General features: G+C 60.6%; 1 protein-coding gene across 33 annotated transcripts in view; it reads left to right on the top strand.

The window, feature by feature from the left end:
- The window catches only part of MAD1L1 (mitotic arrest deficient 1 like 1), a 421592-nt gene that overhangs the window by 280843 nt on the left and 121693 nt on the right, over positions 1–19056 (top strand). For all 33 annotated transcript variants that reach the window (XM_015447010.3, XM_074034253.1, XM_074034256.1 and 30 more), the window contains one exon: positions 15837–16047. In XM_015447010.3, coding sequence (XP_015302496.1) covers positions 15837–16047 — 211 coding nt within the window. The remainder of the gene's footprint in view (positions 1–15836; positions 16048–19056) is intronic.

The following is a 19056-nucleotide window of genomic DNA, read 5'->3' as shown; positions in this document are numbered from 1 at the left end:
TTCTGGGTCTACCTAAGAGCCCAGAGCTGTCCACACACTCATTAGGGCCAACTGTGTGCGCCCTTGTGTTGCTGAAGGGGCTGGAAGTGGGTGGGTGGGGCCTCCCATCCAGTGGTGGGGGTGGGAGAGCTTGGGCGCCCACCGAGGGTGGCTGGCTGGGCTGCTGGCGCCCCCTCTAGAGATGGGGAAAGTGAGGCCCACAGGGAGCCTGCGTATGAAGGAGGAGCTCAGACGCTCCGTGTTGGGGCGGCAGAATGAGGCTTGAACGTGTTGCAGTGTTCTCAAGTGAAGACAGAAATCGGGCAGACCCCATGGAACTCCAGATCTGGCGGCAGAGGGACCCTGTGGCGATTGGTGCAGCTGCAGGAGTCCGGTCAGGTGGGCGGCACAGTCCCTCACCCCACCTGCAGCCACAGCCTCCCGCCCCACCCCTGTCCCCACTCCCTGAGTGTGCTCTGTGCTTTTCCACCGGCCTAGAACCAAGGAGCTGGGGCCCCAGCGCTTTGTCCTCTTCTGGCTCCCGGCTGCCCTCTGATGTCCCACCTCATGGTGGGGACACTGGGCCTTGCCGGCTTGGACCCCACAGCCTAGGGTGGGCCAAGGCTCTGCCTCCCACCGGCTGCAGCCTGGCCTCGGCGTGCTCCCCAGGATGTGGAGGGCATGGGCCTTTCTCGCAGGGTGTCTCTGGAGATCTCAGGTGATGGCTCCTGGAGGGCCCTGCACGTACCTGGTGAACCAGGCCTGCATGGCGGCCATTTCTGTTATCCATCATAATACCATCATCCTCACCTCCGAGACACGTGCACGTTTTCCACATCTGTGGTTCTGATGGGCCACATTCCCGGATGGAGGGCACCAAGCTGGGGCGGGACACATGGTGAGGCCGGTGGGGGCTCACAGGCCGCCCTGGGTAGAGAGGGGCACGTCCAGTGGAGGCCGCACTGGGCAGGACACCAACCTTCTGGCTGGGTGGGCGCATCTCCACCTGACAGTCCCACCCGGCAGCCACCAGCTTGTGTGTGTGAAGTGTGCAGCGTGGGCCAGCACCCATGCCCTATGGGGCCCTCGTGTCACCCAGCAGTGATGGGAGCAGTATTCAGACTCAGCCCTGTTGGGTTTTTTCAGCATTTGATTATGAACATTTAAAGATTCATTGTGACGCTGAGAGAAGTCTGCAGCGAGCGCCTGTTCACCCACCACCAGAGCTCCACCGTGGACGCCCCGCCGCGGGGCCTCCTGACAGCTCCTTATCCTTCGCCCAGCCGCCGCACCGCTTCATTCTTCTGACGCGCTTTAAGTAAATTGCAGACATCTGCACACTTCCTCTAAATGCCTCCGTGTGCGTTTAATTAAGTAGAATTCATCTTTGGGTTCTGAAGCCCATGCTCCAGCCGTTCCTCAGTGTGGCCTCATCACGGTGCTTGTTTGGGCAGGTTGGTGGTCAGGGCTGGTGCAGCCCCTCAGGGCAGCTCCCTGCCCGCCCCACCTGCCTACTCGTCCCTAGCGGGGGCCTTGGTGGGGTCTGTGGCTGGGGCTAATCTCAGTGCCCCAAGTGCTGCTCAGGAAAGAGACCAGACAAGAGCCCCGCGACGTTTAAAATAAGTGCATCTGTTTTGGGAAGGAGTGGGTAGAAGAGTGCCGGGTTCCCTGTGCGCAGAAACTGGAAGCACACGGAGACCGTTCTGCTCCCGTCTGCACCAGCAGGCAGGCGGTGCAGTCCCTCACATCCCTGGTCGGCGTCCCTGGGACCAGGACGGGGCGGGCCCATCACCCCTTCTCACCCCCTCCCTGAGATGCCATCCCTGTGGCCCCCAGACCCCTGGAATTCTGAAGCCCCCAACCCTTAGCTGCCCTGGGAGAGGGCTGCATCCCCTCCTGGAGCCACAGCTGCCCCTTTGTGCCGGCATCCGTGCCCAGCTGTGGTGGGCTGGGGTGGAGTCCCTGTCCCTGTCCCGGGGCCTCCCAGCAGGTGCTCTGAGCCAGTCTCCTCAGGTCTAGCCTCTCCTGCTTGCTGGACTCTTCCTAGTGATGCATGTGGCTCATCAGTGGGACCTTTGTTCTGTGTTTGGCTCTTTCTCCTGAAACTTCTACCGTGCTGGAAAGAGTGTGGCTTCTGGACTGGGACGACGGGCCTGGTGTTAACCTGGCGGCCTCGGGAAGTGCTCCTCTCTGAGCCCTGCAGGCCTCCTCTGTGAGGCGAGAGAGTTGAACTTTTCCTGGGAGGCAGGATCATGGGAGGGCAGCTCTGTGGGGCCTGTGGGACTCCATGCCCACAAGCCCAGCCCTCCCGTGCGTGAGCTGCCTTCACGCACCTCCTCTGTGCCGGGCGCTGCTCTAAGCCAGAGCACAGCAGGGGCCAAGCAGCCATAGCCCTGATGTTCCTGGGTCCGTGTTCTGCGGGAGTCATGTAGTGAGCTGATGGTTCAGATGGATGAGGTGCTTCCCGTCCGTGAGAGGAAGCAGGTCATTGGCACAGGGCCCCGGAGACCCACGTTAGGTCCTGGTGGGACCAAGGGCTCCTGGTTTCCTCCCATGGCTCAGGGAAGGACAGGAGAAGCACCCACACCGGACCGGGCCACCAGGGAGGCTGTCAGCCACAGTCCTTGGAGCAGCGTCCAAGTGTTTCCTGTGACCGCACTCCTTTCCTTTCTGCGAGATCTCACTGCTCCACAGATTCCCGGCAGCTGATGCCATGTGTGAGAAACCAGGAATGTTCCAGCCATGAGGGCTGAAGTTGGCCATGAAGTTGGACTTCTGTTTTAATGTGAGCTTCCTGGCAACCTAAGGAGAAAGGAAAGTGTGGTCACTTACGTAATTCCTGTCATGGGAGTTTGCAGACTAAGCACAAGATTCTACAAGAAATGTCTCCGATGGGGGCTTTGCCATGGTGCTGTCACTGATGGAAAAGTGGCTTTGTTTCACCACACAGACCAGCAAGTCCACTGCTGTATACATCCCCAGAAGAACCAAAAGCAGGGACTCATGGATACGGGCACCCACGTTCACAGCAGCCTCGCTCACCATAGCCCAGAGGTGATCTCACCCTAGCGTCTGTGGACAGACGCGTGGATGGACACAGTGTGATCCTTCCATACAGCGGAGTACACGGCAGCCTCAAGAAGGAGGGGCGTCCCGACACCTGCCGCAGCACGGATGGACCTGAGAATGCTGGGCTGGGTGAAACCGGCCAGTCCCAGAAGGACACAGGCTATGTGATTCCACCTGCATGAGGCCCCTAGAGTCATCAGATCCATAGAGACAGGAGGTGGAGAGGCCCGTGCCGGGGGCTGGGGCTGGGGCTGGGGCTGGGGCTGGGGCAGGGGCATGGAAAGTGTTGATGGATATGGGCTTTAGTCTGGAGAGGTGAGGAAGCTCTGGAGACGGACTGTGATGGTGGCCGCACAGCACTGGGAGTGTGCCAAATGCCAGGGAGCTGTGCCCTTAGAATGGTGATGGCGGTCAGCTTCCTGTCACGTGCATTTCACCACCGTGAGACCCAACAGGCAGCTTGTTAGGAGTGAGCCACACCCCAGATGGGAGGGGCAGAGCGCTCCGAGTGGGTACGCTGACCCTGCCCTCACATGGCCTCGGTCTTTCGGTCACTCCTGCCCTCCTCAGGCCCTTCATCCACCAGCTGGTCCTGCACCTGCTGCCTGAGGCCTTGAGGCCTCCTGCCAGCTCTGGCCGAGCCTCAGGCAGGGTGGTTTAGGCGCCGGCTGTTGTTTGTGCTCTGTAGTGGGGAGATTGGGATAGCGGAGGCTGCCCAGGACTCCTGCTCATCCGCCAATCTGGCAGGGACCCAGTTCACTCACTTGGCAGGCCAGGGGGAGCAGTCTCCTCGGTGAAGCCCACGTGTCTTGGAAGGAGGAGGAGGACCTGTGGTTGCAGCGGGACCAGGACACCACCGGTCCCCCCTCCTCCTCCTCCTCCCAGGAAGAATGGGCTTCGTGCCCAGGGTGGGTGGCCAGCAGGTGCCCCGTGCACTGACCACACTGTCGTGGCGGGAGCTCGGGGAGATTGCTGGTCTGCAGATGGGGCAGGCGATGGGCTGTGAGCTGAACGAGGAGCATGAGTGGTAGAGCTAGGACCCCCCGCGGTGCTCGCTGGGCTTCCCCGCTCATCCCCCCTTGCCCACGTGTGCTGCTCCCCCCATGCTGAGTTTTGCCAAAGGCCCCACTGGAGCACCCTCCTCCTGTGGCCTGCAGCTGCTCACAGAGGCAGCAGAGGGTGGCGAAGGACCTGGGTGCAGGGGCGGAGGTGAGAGCTGCAGCTGGGGGCTGACATGGAGGGGCTCCTGTGCGGGGTCAGGTGTGGGGCTCAGAGCCAGGCCTCAGCCTAGGTCACTGTTGTCCAACCCTTCCTGGCAGTTGGGGTTTTTATCTCTTCCCTCCAAATTGTTTACAAGCTGCTCTCAGCAGATCACCTTCTGAAGGACTCGGGTGGAAGTCAGCGGGTGATTACCAGCACCGGGTAATTGGCTGTGCTGAGAGTCCTTCATCTGCTGATGAGGCCCGAGGTCAGGGGAGCTTTAATGAGGGCGTGCGGGCCTCGAGGTTGTGCGGGACGTGCAGGAGGGTGGCAGAGCCGCCGGTGGACCGACGGATAGACGGATGGTGTGAGTGTGCCCGAGCTCTCACTCCCCTATCACATGGTGACCATCCTCGCCTCTGGGTGACATGAGACTGAGGTCGGGGTTCTGGGGACTGGCCCAGAGTCACACAGTTGAGGCTGGTGGAACTGGGACCCAACTCGGGCTCTGCCAGACCCCTGCGTCTGCTGCCTGGGCAGGCACGGGCATACGCACCTGGCCTGCAAGCCCTCGTCCTGTGTGTAGAGATTGCCCAGTGGTCTCTGCTGTCCCCCCAGGTAGAGATGTGCCCAGGGACCCGCCGCTGAGCACCTCGATCTCCTCTAGCCTGTCCCTGCTGCTGCCACTTGGACTGAAGCCTTGTCTTGCACGTGGGGTAGAAAACCAAACTCAGGGCGGAATCTGGGGTGTCCAGGTTCCCCCAAAGCTGATATCCCTGTGCATGCCTGCTGCCTCTCTGGGGCCTCTGGGAAGCAAGGGCCGTGGCCCTGTCTGCAGGTGCCCTGCATGGAGTGCCAGTCCCCACGGCTCTTGGGCATGGCACGATGGAGGTGTCCCCAAGCAGCTGCTGCTGCAGGCACTGCGTCCAAGGGACCGACGTCCTTTTGGTTCCCAGGTGTATCTGCAAGGAAACGGATGAGAACAGCGTTGTAGAGGAGAAGGGAAGCGCGGGGCCCTGCTGGTGCCTGTGGGGCTTGAGGGGAGGTGGAAAGTAGCTGGGGCTCTCCTGGGGGCCAGGAAGAGGGGCTGTGCCCCGGGTTCCTCTTAAGAGAGCCGCCCTGGAGCCTCAAGAAGCAGGGCCCGGGCGCATTGCCCCGGCTGGGCTGGTCCCTTGCTGGCAGGTCCAGGGAAGCCCCACATGGCGTCCTGGGGCGGCAGCTGTCTGTCCTTCCTTCTGGATCCCGTGTGTGTGTCGGGCCCAGCCCCTCCTGTGTTGTACAGGTGTCTGGCCTGGGTCTCCCTCTGGAGCTGTGTGTCTCGTCTCTGTTCAGGGACTGCTCCAGGCAGGTGGGGCAGATGTTAGCCTTGCTGGCTGCCGTCAGGACCATCTCCTCCTCACCACAGGCACAGCGCCTGGAGGCCAGGAGTTTAGCCCAGGGTGATCTGCTTGTAGCCTTGGCCAGATTAGGAAGGGGACGCTGTCCCCACCCTGCTGACCAGTGGAGACTACCACATGCCATCCTCCCTGGCCACTGCAGGCCACCTGCCCCTTCCCTGCCACGGACTCAGAGGTGGTTATCGGGGTGTCATGGGAGGAGTCCCTGACCCTTGCTGGAACCAGGACAGGCATGACCCCTCCCAGCTCCCTCCTCCCCTGGCCCTGCAGAGTCTTGGGCCAGGAAGGCCAGCCCCAGAGCTGTGTGGTGGCCTCAGCGCCGTCTCCTGGGTGCCAGTGCTTTGGCGCCACTGATTTGGCAGATGTGCTGGCTCACTCGGGTGCCCCGCTGAGGAAGGCTGCGGCCCCTCCCTCAGGCCCCCCCTCGCTTAGCCTCTGGGCAGGGCCCTGAACGGCGGCTGTGCAGCACACAGCCATGGCGGGTGGACGGGGTTGTGGGTGGCGTTCGCTGGGGCCCACGGCGCAGCTGTGGTGGATGCACTCGCAGGCTGGCTTTGCCGTGGACGCCTTGGCTGTGGGGAGTTTCCATTCCTGGTGAAGCCTGGCCGTGGGGCATGTGCTGGAGGGGTCTCCGGGGGCTCCGCCGTGTGACCCTGGGCCACTCCCTCTCCCCCTGCAACTGCTGCAGACGAGGCCTGGGACACCCACTCCCCATGGTGGAGCACTCAGCTCTGCAGAAAGGCAGCTCCCGGGGTCCTGTCCTACCCCCATCCTCCCACTGCTCGTGGGCACTGGTCATGGGCAGCAGCGTGGCCTCTGTCTTCAGGCCTCAGTTTCTCCCTCTGCTCCAGTCTGCCCCTTCCCTTCCGTGTGCCTCTGCCTGCTCGGGAGCTGCTTTCCTGGAAGAGGTGGGACACGGCCCCCAGGCCCCTCAGCGACAGGCGTGTACAGGCATGTACAGGCGCATCCAGCCCCTCAGCCCTCCTGCTGGCCCTGCGCAAGTTGCCCAAAGTCAGGCCGCTGTGGAGGGCAGGGCTGGGAGGTGTGACCCTCACCTGGGCTTGTTGCAGAGGCAGGTCCCACACCCCAGCCATGAGTGGCGGGCCAGGCCACAGGCAGGAGATGGGAAGGCCGCACTTCTGGCTCTGCCCTGCCCCGGCCCAGCAGGCACAGACCAAGCTGCCTCACTCTCCTCCCCGAGCCATTTCCTTCAGTCAGGAGAGGTATTGATTGAGTTTTGAGGCCGGGCGATCTATAAATATGCATGAGGACTGGCAGTTATTTGACTGTGTTTTCCATTCCCCTGTTGTCGCTGCTTCCTTCCAGCGCTTTCTCTGCTCTCAGCATGCGCGTCAGGCACAGGGCGACTGACGCCTCCCTCCCCGAGTGTGTCCTGGGCCTTGCTGGAGGCAGCTTCCTCCCTGGCAGGGATCTTGAGGGTAGGGCCTCTCAGAAACCCGGGGCAGCCAAGGGCCCATGGCGCCCGGCCTCTGCACACACCAGGGCGTGGGCTTCTGGCTTTCCTGCCCACTGCTCCGGGTCTTATGAGCATTTCGGCCGGAAGGAAGGTCCTTAAGGTGAAACTCACCACACTCACCCTCACAGGTGGGAAACCAAGGCCCAGAGAGGATGGAGACCTGCCTGCAAGTTAGGGGTAGAACTCACAGTGGGAACAGAGATTGAGCCAATGCCAGCCACCACCCAGCCTCTTCCTCCGGGACTTGGGCTGCAGACAGTCCGCTGAACACAGAGGGAAACAGGCAGTCGAGGCCGAGGCCTCCTGGGGGCACAGGTGTGGGCTTGCAAGGCAGCCCTGGAGCACCCGCACCCTCTCTAGGCCTTGTCTCTCCCCGTGCAGACCCCTCCAAGACCGCTGTGTCTAAAGGTGGGGCCCTGTGATCTCTGGAACCCCTAGGCCCAGCCTGGAGGGGAGCTTGGAGAGACAGTAGGCCTGCAAGTGACCGGGGATCTGCCCTGCCTGTCCCAGCGTTCTCCTGCCGCACCCACTAGCCGGCTCTTCTGTTTCGCTGCGCTGGTTGACGGCACCAGAGCGCCTGCTCGCTCTGCAAGTGGAAGATTTTTGTTGAGTCGATGATTGCACCGTCGCATCCAAGGAAGGCTCCAAACTTTTCCTTTTGAGATTCTCGTCAGCGTCTCAACAGTTTTCTCAGCTGTGAATCAAACAAGGCAACAAATTTTAGCAGAAGATTATAGCCATTTTTCCCCTTTCTTCCTGGAAGCTGTCATCTAACAGCCGATTCCAGCAAGGTTGCTCCGTCTCCCATCTGCTTGAGTTGAGTGGTGCCAGCCCCCGACGGTGCTCCTGCTTGCTGGCACTCACAGTGCTCAGCACCCTAGGTGGGTGGGGTGCACGGGGCCGGGGGCAGCACTGGAGGGGCTTCTCGCCATGCCTGGAGCCTCACACGGACCTCCTGGGCTAGCAGCTGGAAGTGGGTTCTGTGAGCAGGAGGTGTCCTGCCAGAATGCACAGAGGGCAGGGGTGGCCCTGAGCAGATGGACAGATGGGGCCTGGGAGGAAGTGATCTTGCCTCCCGGGCTGCAGAGCCCACCCCACATCGGCGCCCACCCCACATCCGCTGCCTCCTGGCCCCAGTGCAGAACCCGCTGGCCCTTCCTTTGGGCTGGAGGCTTGGTACGTCCATGGTGGGAAGTGCTTTGGTCTTTGTGTAGGAGGATCTTGAGGCTGCACTGGTCTGTGCCCCATCTGGGATGCCCCCTGGACTACCTCCTGCCCTGGTGGCCCCTCTCCCCCACCTCCAGACTTCTCAAGCCACGCTTTGAGCCCCTTGGTGCCCCTAGCCACAGCCACGCCATGCAGAGCCCTAACCCCGGTCTGCGGCCCAGCGCCACCACCTTCCACACACCTCCGAAGGGTCACGTGAGTGCTGCATGCCTGTGTTCTCCTCCAGAAAGCAGCAGAATAGATGAAACAGGGCTCACAGAGCACCGCCGGGCCTGGCACCCCATGGCATCTGCAGATGGCCGCTGCCCTCACCCTCTGTCCCTTCATCTCCAGGGTGGGCCCAGCAGCAGCTCCTCTGCCATACCCTCCACTGCTCTTGGGGTGCAGCTGTGACCCAGGAAGTAAGAGGGGGCCTCCCCACAACTTGGAGAAGGGTTCCACGCCGTTTCCCGGGACCTGCTGGCTCTTTCTTCATGCATTACTTTAACCACTCGAGCGACCTGGTTTTAAGCCCACAGGAGCACATCCTAGTTTAGTAAGGGTTAGTCATCATCATCCATTCATTCAACAGACACATCTTCCACATGGAGCCTGTGCCGGGACAGTCCTTGGTACTGGCGGTGTGGTGGTGGAAAGCAGTCCCTGTCACCACGGAGCTGGCCTTTCTGGCGAGGAGGACGCCCACTGAGATGAGTGTTTAGGCTGATGGGGGTGTCCCGCCAGCAACAGCAGTCGCCCTTGGCAGCCGGCCTCTTCTGGGCCTCTGCTGAGCGGGCACTGAGGCACCGTGCTGCTTCGCTGCTCTGCAGGGAGAGGCAGAGGCCTGGCCCCTCGCAGCCCCCATCCAGCTGGAGGGTCTCGGGTGTCCACTGTCTGCTCCCAGTGGCTGACGGCCCAGGTGAGGGGCTGCCCCTGCCTGTCTCCCTCTGCTCCCGGTTCCCTTGGTGGCCACCACACTGTACACTTGCAGGGGGTGCCAAGCCACAGAAGCCAGGCCAGCCGGTCTCTTGCCTGTCAGCTGCCTGACTCACGGGGACTTCGTCCCCGTCAGATGTGGAGGTGGTCTGCAGGCTCCGAGAAGCCACCAAGGCAGGACCCTGTGGGCACACCCTGACGTCACCTGGTCCTGCAGACTGTGGTCACTGCACTTGGTGTCTGGGCCCAGCTGGCAGGAGTAGGACAGGGCCGACGGGGTGGGGGGTGATGGTCAGGCCACGGTGCCCTGGAGGCTCTTCTGGCTGTGGAGGAGGAGGGTCTTGGGGACAGGGACCCCCTTCAGCCTCACATTCCCCAGCCCAAGCAGAACACAAGTAAGGACATTTCCTCACGGAGCCCCAGAGTTTCTCCTTCACCCGGGAACTCCCTCCAGGCAGCCTCTCTCAGCCCATGTCCTCCCCGTGGAGAGCTGCTCCTGAAGTTGAAATCGCCGCACATGCAAAGGAGAAGGCTGGTTTCCCATGGCTGCGTCTGCGCTTCCTGCTGTTTCTCACTCTCACCCGGCTGCCATTTCTGACAGCTCTATTGAAATGCGACGCACATTCCACATCACTCGTCCCTTCGAAGGGGGCAGTTCAGCGGCTTTTATGTCCACGGCTAGTGCAACCACTGTCACCCTTCGTCACAGGATGTTTTGATCACCTCTCAAGGAGGCCCGAACCCTCTAGTTATCCATCACACTGCTGTCTCCTGTGCCCCAAACCCTCAGCCACCAATCGGCTACGGCCTGCCTCTGTGGGTCCGTCTGTTCTGAGCATTTCCTGGGAAGGGAGTCCCATGGCCCGTTCCAAGCATTTCCTGGGAAGAGAGTCCCGTGGCCCGTTCCGAGCATTTCCTGGGAAGGGAGTCCCGTGGCCTTTGTGATTGGCTTTTCTCACTTCCCGTGTTCAAGGTTCACCCATGTGGTCACAGGTGTCGGTGATGTGTTCCTTCTTGTGGCTGAAACACTGACTGTGTGCATGGCCGCATCTTACGTATCCAGTCATCGGCTGGTGGGACATTCGAGTGGTTTCCACTTCGGGGCTGTTATGAACATTGACAGACGAGTCTGTGTGGGTGTGTGTGCAGTTCTCTCCGGGGTCTGCCTGGGACTGGGTCTGCTGGGTCACCTGGTAACCTTTTCATCATTGGAGGAACTGCCAGACTCTTCTCCAGGGCTGCCGCACACTAGGGTTCCAGTTTCTCCCCGTCCTCACCAACGTGTTGTCGAGTGACTTCCAGGCCGTCCTGGGGGTGCAAAGTGATACCTCTCTGTGATTTCAGTTTCTGTCTCTGGATGCTGGACGATGCCGAACAGCTTTTCATGTGTTTATTGGCCTTGTAGGAGTCTCTCTGCAGATGCTTTGCCCATTGTAACATTGGGTCGTTTCAGCTGTGAACCTGCTTTATGTGTTCAGATCTAAGTTCTTTGGGTATAGATTTGCAGACATTTTCTCCCATTCTGTGGCTTGTTTTTGCATCTCATTGGCATCCTTTGAAGCACACAAGTTCTGAGTTTGGATGAAGTCCGATTACCTGTTTTTTCTTTTGTTCTTTGTGCTTTGGGTTAAGAATCCTTTGTTAAATCCAAGGTTAGGAGGGTTTCTTCCTCTGTTTTCTTCTACAGGTTTTACAGTTGGGCTCTCACATGGGTCTTGGATCCACAGTTATTTAGTTTTTGTTTATGGTGGGAGGCGGGGCCCATGTTCGTTCTTTGGCATGCGACAGCCCATTGTCCCAGCAGCATTTGTTGAAAAGACTGTTTTTCCCTATCCAAGTTCTTTGGGTGTAGGCTTAAGGCCCTATCCAATGGCCTTAACATCTTTCTCAGAGTCACTCAACATGGACATGTGGTTGATTGCTGGACTCTCTGCTGTGCTGTTGGTCTGTACGTCCGTCTTGATGCCCACGCCACACCGTCTTGATCGCTGTGGCTTTGGAGTAAGTTTTGAAATCAGGAGACTGATTTCAATCCTGTGGTGGCTGTTCTGAGCCCCTGCAGTTCCTTGTGAGTTTCAGAATCAGCTTGTCAGTTCTTCAGGGAGGCCGGCTGAGTCCTGGGAGTGTCCCAGATGTGCAGATTGGTTGGTCCCGACAGCGCCAAGTCTTCTGATCCGAGACATGGGATGTTTCCTGATCCCCTAGATCCCGCCTAGTTTCCTCCCGTGCTGCTTTGCTGCCTGTGCGTTTGAATGGCTCCTCTTGGTGGGGCAGGCGCAGGAGTGGTGCTGTTTGTATAGGACACAGGGCCGTCCTCATCCCGACACTCGGCTGCCCTGGAGACAGGCCTTAGCGCAGGGCTCCCATTACTCCTGCGCTTCCAGCACCTGCTGAAATGTGTGGCGCGCAGGCTCCGAGGCATGGAACTCCGAGACATGGAGCTCCCAGGCATGGAATGGTGTGCCTGACTCTGCACCACCCCCAGCTGTGATCACAGCAGCAGCCTGGAAGTTCGGCTGTTGCCCCCAGCCACCTTGGGGCACAGTCCTGTCTCACCTGGAGCAGAGGTTCTGGACCCCCAGGGGCTCAGGTGTGGCCTCCTCCTGGAAGGGGCACCTCTGGCTCTCATTCCTGCCCGTGGAACATTGAGCGTTGCCAGGACATCCACCCCGGGGAACTCGACATCCTCAGGCACTGCTGGGTCCAACGCCAGCGCTGGGTGTGCCACCGCTGAGCCCCCGCCCCTCCGGCAAGTCCACCTGTCTGCTAAGTGGGAGGACACTGGGGCCAGGTGAGGCCTCGCTGGGCAGCCTCCAGGACGGTCACTACCTCCTCCCACCTGGAGGACCCTTCAGGAGGTCAGCAGTATTGAAGCCTGGGGAGGAAGAGGAGGGTGAGGCCTAGGGGAGGAGGGTCTCACTGCTCTGGGTCAGAGGAGGGCTGAGTCCACGCTGTGCGGCCTCGTCCTGGCCGGGGTTCAGCTGACTACAGCCCCGCCTGCTGTGCAGCCCCTAAACTAAGAACCGTTGTACATTTTTAAAGGATTGAAGAAAATCAAAAAAGAATATTTTGGGACACACGCGAGTTATCTGAAATTCAGAGTCATGTTTCCGTGCCCACAGCTCCATCAGCGGGGCCCATGCTGGCCTCGTGTGCCCCACGGCTGCTTTCTGGGTGCAGTTGCAGTGCTACGTGGTTGGGACGGGGGTGGGGTGACTGCACAGCCCTGTGACTGGCTGGTCCCCGCAGGAGGCGGCCCCACCCCCCGTCTGCATCCTCTCTGGCTCCTCGAGATTCTGGCTCCGTAGGATGGTGGAGAGGTTGAGATGCTGTCCAGTCCTCAGAGGCCCCGGAAAGCCAGCGCCGCCCTTCAGAGGGTCCTCCTGAGCATGTGTGGGTGGCTGGATTCTGCACACTGGGTTTTCTTACCCCGGCTGTGCAAACTGAATGAAGTAGCAATCCTTTCAACCCCAAGAGTCTGTGATTCAGCCAGAGTTACAAGATGTCTCTTCATCCTCTGAGGTTTACAAGGTTCTCAGAAAACCCGTGAAGAGCTGCGCAGATTCTCTCCCGCCCCGGCCCAGCGGCAGGGGCTGCCGCCTCCCTCTCCCCTGGGCCTGACTGGGTGGATTTCCCCTCCCCTCCTCCTTCCCAGGAGAAGCACAGAGGGAGCAGCCAAGCGAGCCATGTCTGCAAACCTGCTTCCCTCTGCGGCGGCCTCTGCCGTGTTCCATGGGGCCAGGGGTCCCTGGTCCAGGTCAGCGTGTCCATCTCCACTGGCCTATTCCATGAGGCAGGGGTGGCAGGGTCAGCCGTTAACTTGTGTGACGTGATGTCAGGGGGATGTCTTAGAGTCCGGGGTGGTACCAGGAGGGGTGAGGTCTCTTCCCTTCTTCCCCATCCCCTCCTCCCTCCCTATGGGAAGCACATTCTGGGCTCTGGGACCACGATTGCCCACGGCTGACGGGCTCCAGCCCCACTCAGGCGCCCTGCAGTGGGCACGGCCCAGGCCAGGCCTCGCCGTCCTTCAGGGACTTGGAGAGCAGTGGCCCACCACAGCCTGGGCTCTGGGAGGCTGGAGGCTTACTGCGCCTGGTCGCTTCACTTCATGGGATGTGTCCACCGGCCTCTCTCCTGAGAGCGTGGGGTGACCCGAACACATGAAATGTTTCCCTGTTCCCCTTTGGGAGATAGGACAGTGTGCGGACAGAAGCCCCAAGGGCGGCGGGAACTCATTGCCAAAGGGGAGGAGGCCATTGCTAAGCACGGAGCTGGCCTGGCTCGCTGGCACACCCCTCATTCACGGGGGCTGGTGGTGTCTGGGCCTGAGGGACGGGGTGCCCACCCAGTCTCACTGCCCCACAGCTGACAGCCACGAACAGCAGAGTTTCAGCACTTGGCGGGAGCCCTGGCCCGTGTGTGTGTGTGTGCGCGCCTCTGGCCCCAGCCCCGTCCCTGGCCTGTGTGTGTGTGTACCTCTGGCCCCGTCCCTGGCCCGTGTGTGTGTGTACCTCTGGCCCCGTCCCTGGCCCGTGTGTGTGTGTACCTCTGGCCCCGTCCCTGGCCCGTGTGTGTGTGTACCTCTGGCCCCGTCCCTGGCCCGTGTGTGTGTGTACCTCTGGCCCCGCTCCTAGCCCATGTGTGTGTGTGTACCTCTGGCCCCGGTCCTAGCCCATGTGTGTGTGTGTGCCTCTGGCCCCGGTCCTAGCCCATGTGTGTGTGTGTGCCTCTGGCCCCGGTCCTAGCCCATGTGTGTGTGTGTGCCTCTGGCCCCAGTCCTAGCCCATGTGTGTGTGTGTGCCTCTGGCGCCGGCTCTGGCCCGTGTGTGTGTGTCTCTGGCCCCGGTCCTAGCCCTTGTGTGTGTGTGCCTCTGGCCCCGGCTCTGGCCCATGTGTGTGTGTGCCTCTGGCCCTGGTCCTAGCCCGTGTGTGTGTGTGTCTCTGGCCCAGGTCCTAGCCCATGTGTGTGTGTGCCTCTGGCCCCAGTCCTAGCCTGTGTGTGTGTGTCTCTGGCCCTGGTCCTAGCCCATGTGTGTGTGTGTCTCTGGCCCCGGTCCTAGCCCACGTGTGTGTGTGTCTCTGGCCTTGGTCCTAGCCCGTGTGTGTGTGTCTCTGGCCCCGGTCCTAGCCTGTGTGTGTGTGTCTCTGGCCCTGGTCCTAGCTCATGTGTGTGTGTGTCTCTGGCCCCGGTCCTAGCCCGTGTGTGTGTGTCTCTGGCCCCAGTCCTAGTCCGTGTGTGTGTGTGTGTGCCACTAGCCCCGACCCGGGCCCATGTGTGTGCGCCTTTTCATGTGTTTATCAGCTTTCTGGGTGTCTCTCTTTGGGAAGTATCTGCTCACATTTTTGACTCATTTTTAGAGTGGGTTGTCTGACATGCCCTTGGTTATTTCTGAGTTCTTCGTATGTTCTGGATCTGAACCCTTTCTCAGAAATGTGATTTTCAGACAGCACCACCTGCTCTGTGGGTGCCTTTCCACCGTTGCGGTGGATGAAGTTCTTGACTTGTATAAGGTCAGTTGTACTCTTTTTTTTTTTTTTTTCTTTTACGGCCACTACTTCCTGAACCCTGTTTGAGAAAGCTGTGTCTACTCCCAGGAGACAGAACGTGGTGGAACCGATGTTTATGTGTGGCATGAGGTCGCGGTCTCGGGGTGCGCAGTGACCCTGCACTTCCCTGCCCCGGGCGGCTGTTCCCTGCTGCAGGACGGCTGTCCCCTGCCCTGGGCGGCTGTCCCCTGCCCCGGGCAGCTGTCCCCTGCTGCAGGACGGCTGTCCCCTGCCCCGGGTGGCTGTCCCCTGCCCTGGGTGGCTGTCCCTTGCTGCAGGACAGCTGTCCCCTGCCCCGGGGGGCTGTCCCCTGTCCCGGGCAGCTGTCCCCTGCTGCAGGACGGCTGTCCCCTGCCCTGGGCGGCTGTCCCCTGCTGCAGGGCTGCGTGATGCTCATTGCTGGGGGTCGGTCACCTACCACAGGTCAGCAGGCTGGGCCTCCAGGCGCACTCCTACCTCAAGGATGCCACACACGTCCCCGCCCTGGGTTTCACGGGAGCATCAGGTCGCAAGGCACGTTCCTGAGCCACCCACGCCGGTGCCAGGCTCCCTCGCCCTCCATCTCTGTGTGGTTGACCTTGTTTCTCTTGTGGCACGGGGCACCTTCCAGGCTGGCCGGGAAGAGATGGGAACATGGCCACACGGGCTCCAAGCCTCCTCCCAGCCAGAAACCTCAGAGAAGAGGAAGCCTCCCTCCCAGGCACTAAGCATGGAACTCCAGGAAGTGCTGCGCTTCGCTGAACCAGGGCCGTGTCCCCTCTCACCCTCTTCCTGTGGTTAGGCAGAGGGGACCCAGCAGGTGGCCAGGCCTTGGTCCTGCACCTGTCCACAGGGCACAGGGAAGAAGCCATTCCTTCAAGGAGAGACGGCTGCCAGGCAGGCTCAAAAAGACAAAATAACCGAGCACTGTGCTGTGTGTGACCTGTGCTGCACGTGTGCCTGGGCCATGGTGACATGTGCTGCGTGTGACCCGTGCCACATATCTTCCTGGGCCATGGTGACCCGTGCTGTGTGTGTTCCTGCAGGGTGACTATGACCAGAGCAGGACCAAAGTGCTGCACATGAGCCTGAACCCCGCCAGTGTGGCCAGGCAGCGCCTGCGTGAGGACCACAGCCAGCTGCAGGCAGAGTGCGAGCGACTGCGAGGGCTCCTGCGCGCCATGGAGAGAGGTGGCACCGTCCCAACCGACCTTGAGGCTGCTGCCGCGAGTCTGCCATCATCCAAGGAGGTGGCAGGTAGGCACCCCCCACCCCCAGCCCCCACCATCTTTGACCTTCTGTGGGTAGATCCATCTGCGCGCTCTTGGGGCAGCCTCTGGCTGTCACCTGCCTGTCATCCCCAGAGGGTCTGTCTTCCCCTGTGGGCAGCCAGGCCTGGTGGTTGCTGGAGCGGAGCACCCCGGCCCCGTGTCCCCATGCACCTGCAGGGTTGTGCAAACAGGTGGAGCTGTCCAAGTTTGCAGGCAGCAGTGGAGAAACAAGGGGCTGAAATCTTAGGCCCTTAAACAAATTCGTATCATTTGTTAGTTTATACACACACCATTAATCACAAGTAAATCTAATCCTCTCCAAAAACAAGTCCGTCTCTCACCAGCCTAAGTGCGCCTCACGGAGTCCAGAGAGCCCTTTGCAGCGAAGGCCTGCGGCGCTTCAGGGAAGAGTGGGGCCTCCACGAGGGCCAGCGGGGCCTGCCCGCACCCTCCAGGTCTAAGTCAGGCCCGCAGCCTTTGGCATGCCAGCCTATCCCCTGATGTGGTGAGGTGGTGCTTTTCATCCGATGACACCCTCTCCTGTTTCTTCCCACCTACTTGCCATCGCACCCTGTACTGTGGGAGAGCATTCCCCGTGAGCCTGCAGGTGCAGAGGTTGTGTGGCGGTCGCTTTTCCCCTTCCTGCAGCCCAGCACTGAGGCGGATGTATCAGGAGTGATTGTCCTCTGTGATCCTTTGTGGGGAGGGTCTTAGGTGGGGGCTTCCCTCCCTCTTCATGCCCCACCCCATAAGCCAAGCTTGCCCTGAGTCTGGGCGCACCCTGCCAGCAGGTAGGGGCTTGGTGGCTGGCTCTTGGGTGGTCCGCCCTCCTGGAGTAGCACGGTGGGGATGGAGGACAACAGCCAGAAGGGGAGGCCTGTCTTGCCAGATCGAGAGGTGAGCTGATGGCATTCGGGGGCTCCTTTCCAGCTCCCCACCCACACCAGGGCTGCTCCTGGTCTCCACTGTGGCTGTGAGGGCCTGAGCCCCCATGTCACCAGCCCCGCTTCTGGTTCAGCCGTGGCTCCCTCTCCCTGCTGCATTCTGCAGGTGTTATGGGCAAGTTTTAGAGCTGAGCATGCAGACTTGGAGCCGTGTTTATTGGTGGCACTGCACCCTGGGAGAGGATTTGGGAAGGGGCCATCTGTTCCCTGCTGTCACGGGCCGGTGCCTTGGCTGTGTGCCCATTCGCTCTTCTGTTTGTTTACCTGTCATCTGGGTCCCTGGGCCTCTTGGGTTCGCTCGTCTGTTCCTTACCTGTCGTCTGGGTCTCTGGGCCTCTCGGGTTCGCTCGTCTGTTCGTTCCCCTGTTATCTGGGTCTCTGCTCAGTCTCGGGTTAGCTCGTCTGTTCCTTACCGTCGTCTGGGTCTCTGGGCCTCTTGGCCTCTCGGGTTCGCTTGTCTGTTCCTTACCGTCATCTGGGTCTCTGTGTGTCTCGGGTTCGCTCGTCTGTTCGTTCCCCTGTCGTCTGGGTCTCTGTGCGTCTGGGGTTCGCTCGTCTGTTCCTTACCTGTCGTCTGGGTCTCTGGGCCTCTCGGGTTCACTCGTCTGTTCCTTACCTGTCGTCTGGGTCTCTGTGCGTCTCGGGTTCGCTTGTCTGTTCCTTACCTGTCGTCTGGGTCTCTGTGCGTCTCGGGTTCGCTCGTCAGTTGGTTCCCCTATTGTCTGGGTCTGTGTGCGTCTCAGGTTCGCTTGTCTGTTCGTTTACCTGTTGTCTGGGTCTCTGTGCATCTCGGGCACGCAGGTGGTCAGCATCTGGCTGTGACAGGTGTCCCGGGCCTTGGCTGATAGGGAGCAGGGGGTGTAGAGAGGCATGTCCAAGCTGACTGTGGAGAGTCAGGACCAGCATGGTCTGGAAGCAGGAAGGGGAGGATGAGCAGAGGCCTGGGATAGGCGGGGCTACGCCATATCGCACCACCAGGAGGTGAGGATGGATCAGGTGTCCAGGCCCCCGTGGCTGATGGTGAGGATGGATCAGGTGTCCGGGCCCCCGTGGCTGATGGTGTGGCTGATGGTGAGGATGGATCAGGTGTCCGGGCCCCCGTGGCTGATGGTGAGGATGGATCAGGCGTCCGGGCCCCCGTAGCTGATGGTGAGGATGGATCAGGCGTCCAGGCCCCAGTGGCTGATGGTGAGGATGAATCAGGCGTCCGGGCCTCCGTGGCTGATGGTGAGGATGGATCAGGCGTCCGGGCCCCCGTGGCTGATGGTGAGGATGGATCAGGCGTCCGGGCCCCAGTGGCTGATGGTGAGGATGCATCAGGCGTCCGGGCCCCCGTGGCTGATGGTGAAGATGGATCAGGTGTCCGGGCCCCAGTGGCTGATGCAACTCGTGTCTGTGCCCCCAAAAATCACAGTGATGGTAGAGGCTTCTGTTTCATGTAAGGTCTAATCCCACAGAGGGAGAGGATACAGAGGCAGACTTTTGGAATCTGGAATGGGCGGGTGAGCGGTGAGAGGACTGAGTAGACTCAGGGAACCAGAATCTAAGTCAACGGCGGGTGGAGCTGAGAACCTGCCTGAGTTACACCTCAAAACTCCAATGCGGCCCAGGAACTGACTGCAAGTGACATTAGAGAAGGAATGCCGCTGACTGAAATACAGTAGATCTGAAGACTTGAATGCTGAATTATGAGACAGGTCCTCAGGATCATCTGTCCGTCTGTGTACCCTGGGCAGTTGGCCTCTCCCCAGGAAAGATGAAAACTCCAAAACAAGCCAGCAGTTTATTCTTGGAGCAGTGATCCTTAAAGTGCAGTCCCCAGGCTGGCCACAGCCTCCCCGGGAGCCTCTTAGAAATGTGGATTCTCGGGGGAGGTTCCAAGATGGCCGAATAGGAACAACTCCAGTCTACAGCTCCCAGCGTGAGCAACGCAGAACACATTGATTTCTGCATTTCCAACTGAGCTTTGAAAAGAGTAGTGGTTCTCCCAGCACAGAGTTTGAGATCTGAGAACAGCAGACTGCCTCCTCAAGTGGATCCCTGACCCCTGA

Source organism: Macaca fascicularis, chromosome 3, assembly GCF_037993035.2.
Source record: "Macaca fascicularis isolate 582-1 chromosome 3, T2T-MFA8v1.1".
NCBI lineage: Eukaryota > Metazoa > Chordata > Mammalia > Primates > Cercopithecidae > Macaca > Macaca fascicularis.
This window is presented reverse-complemented; position numbering and strand designations above follow the sequence as displayed.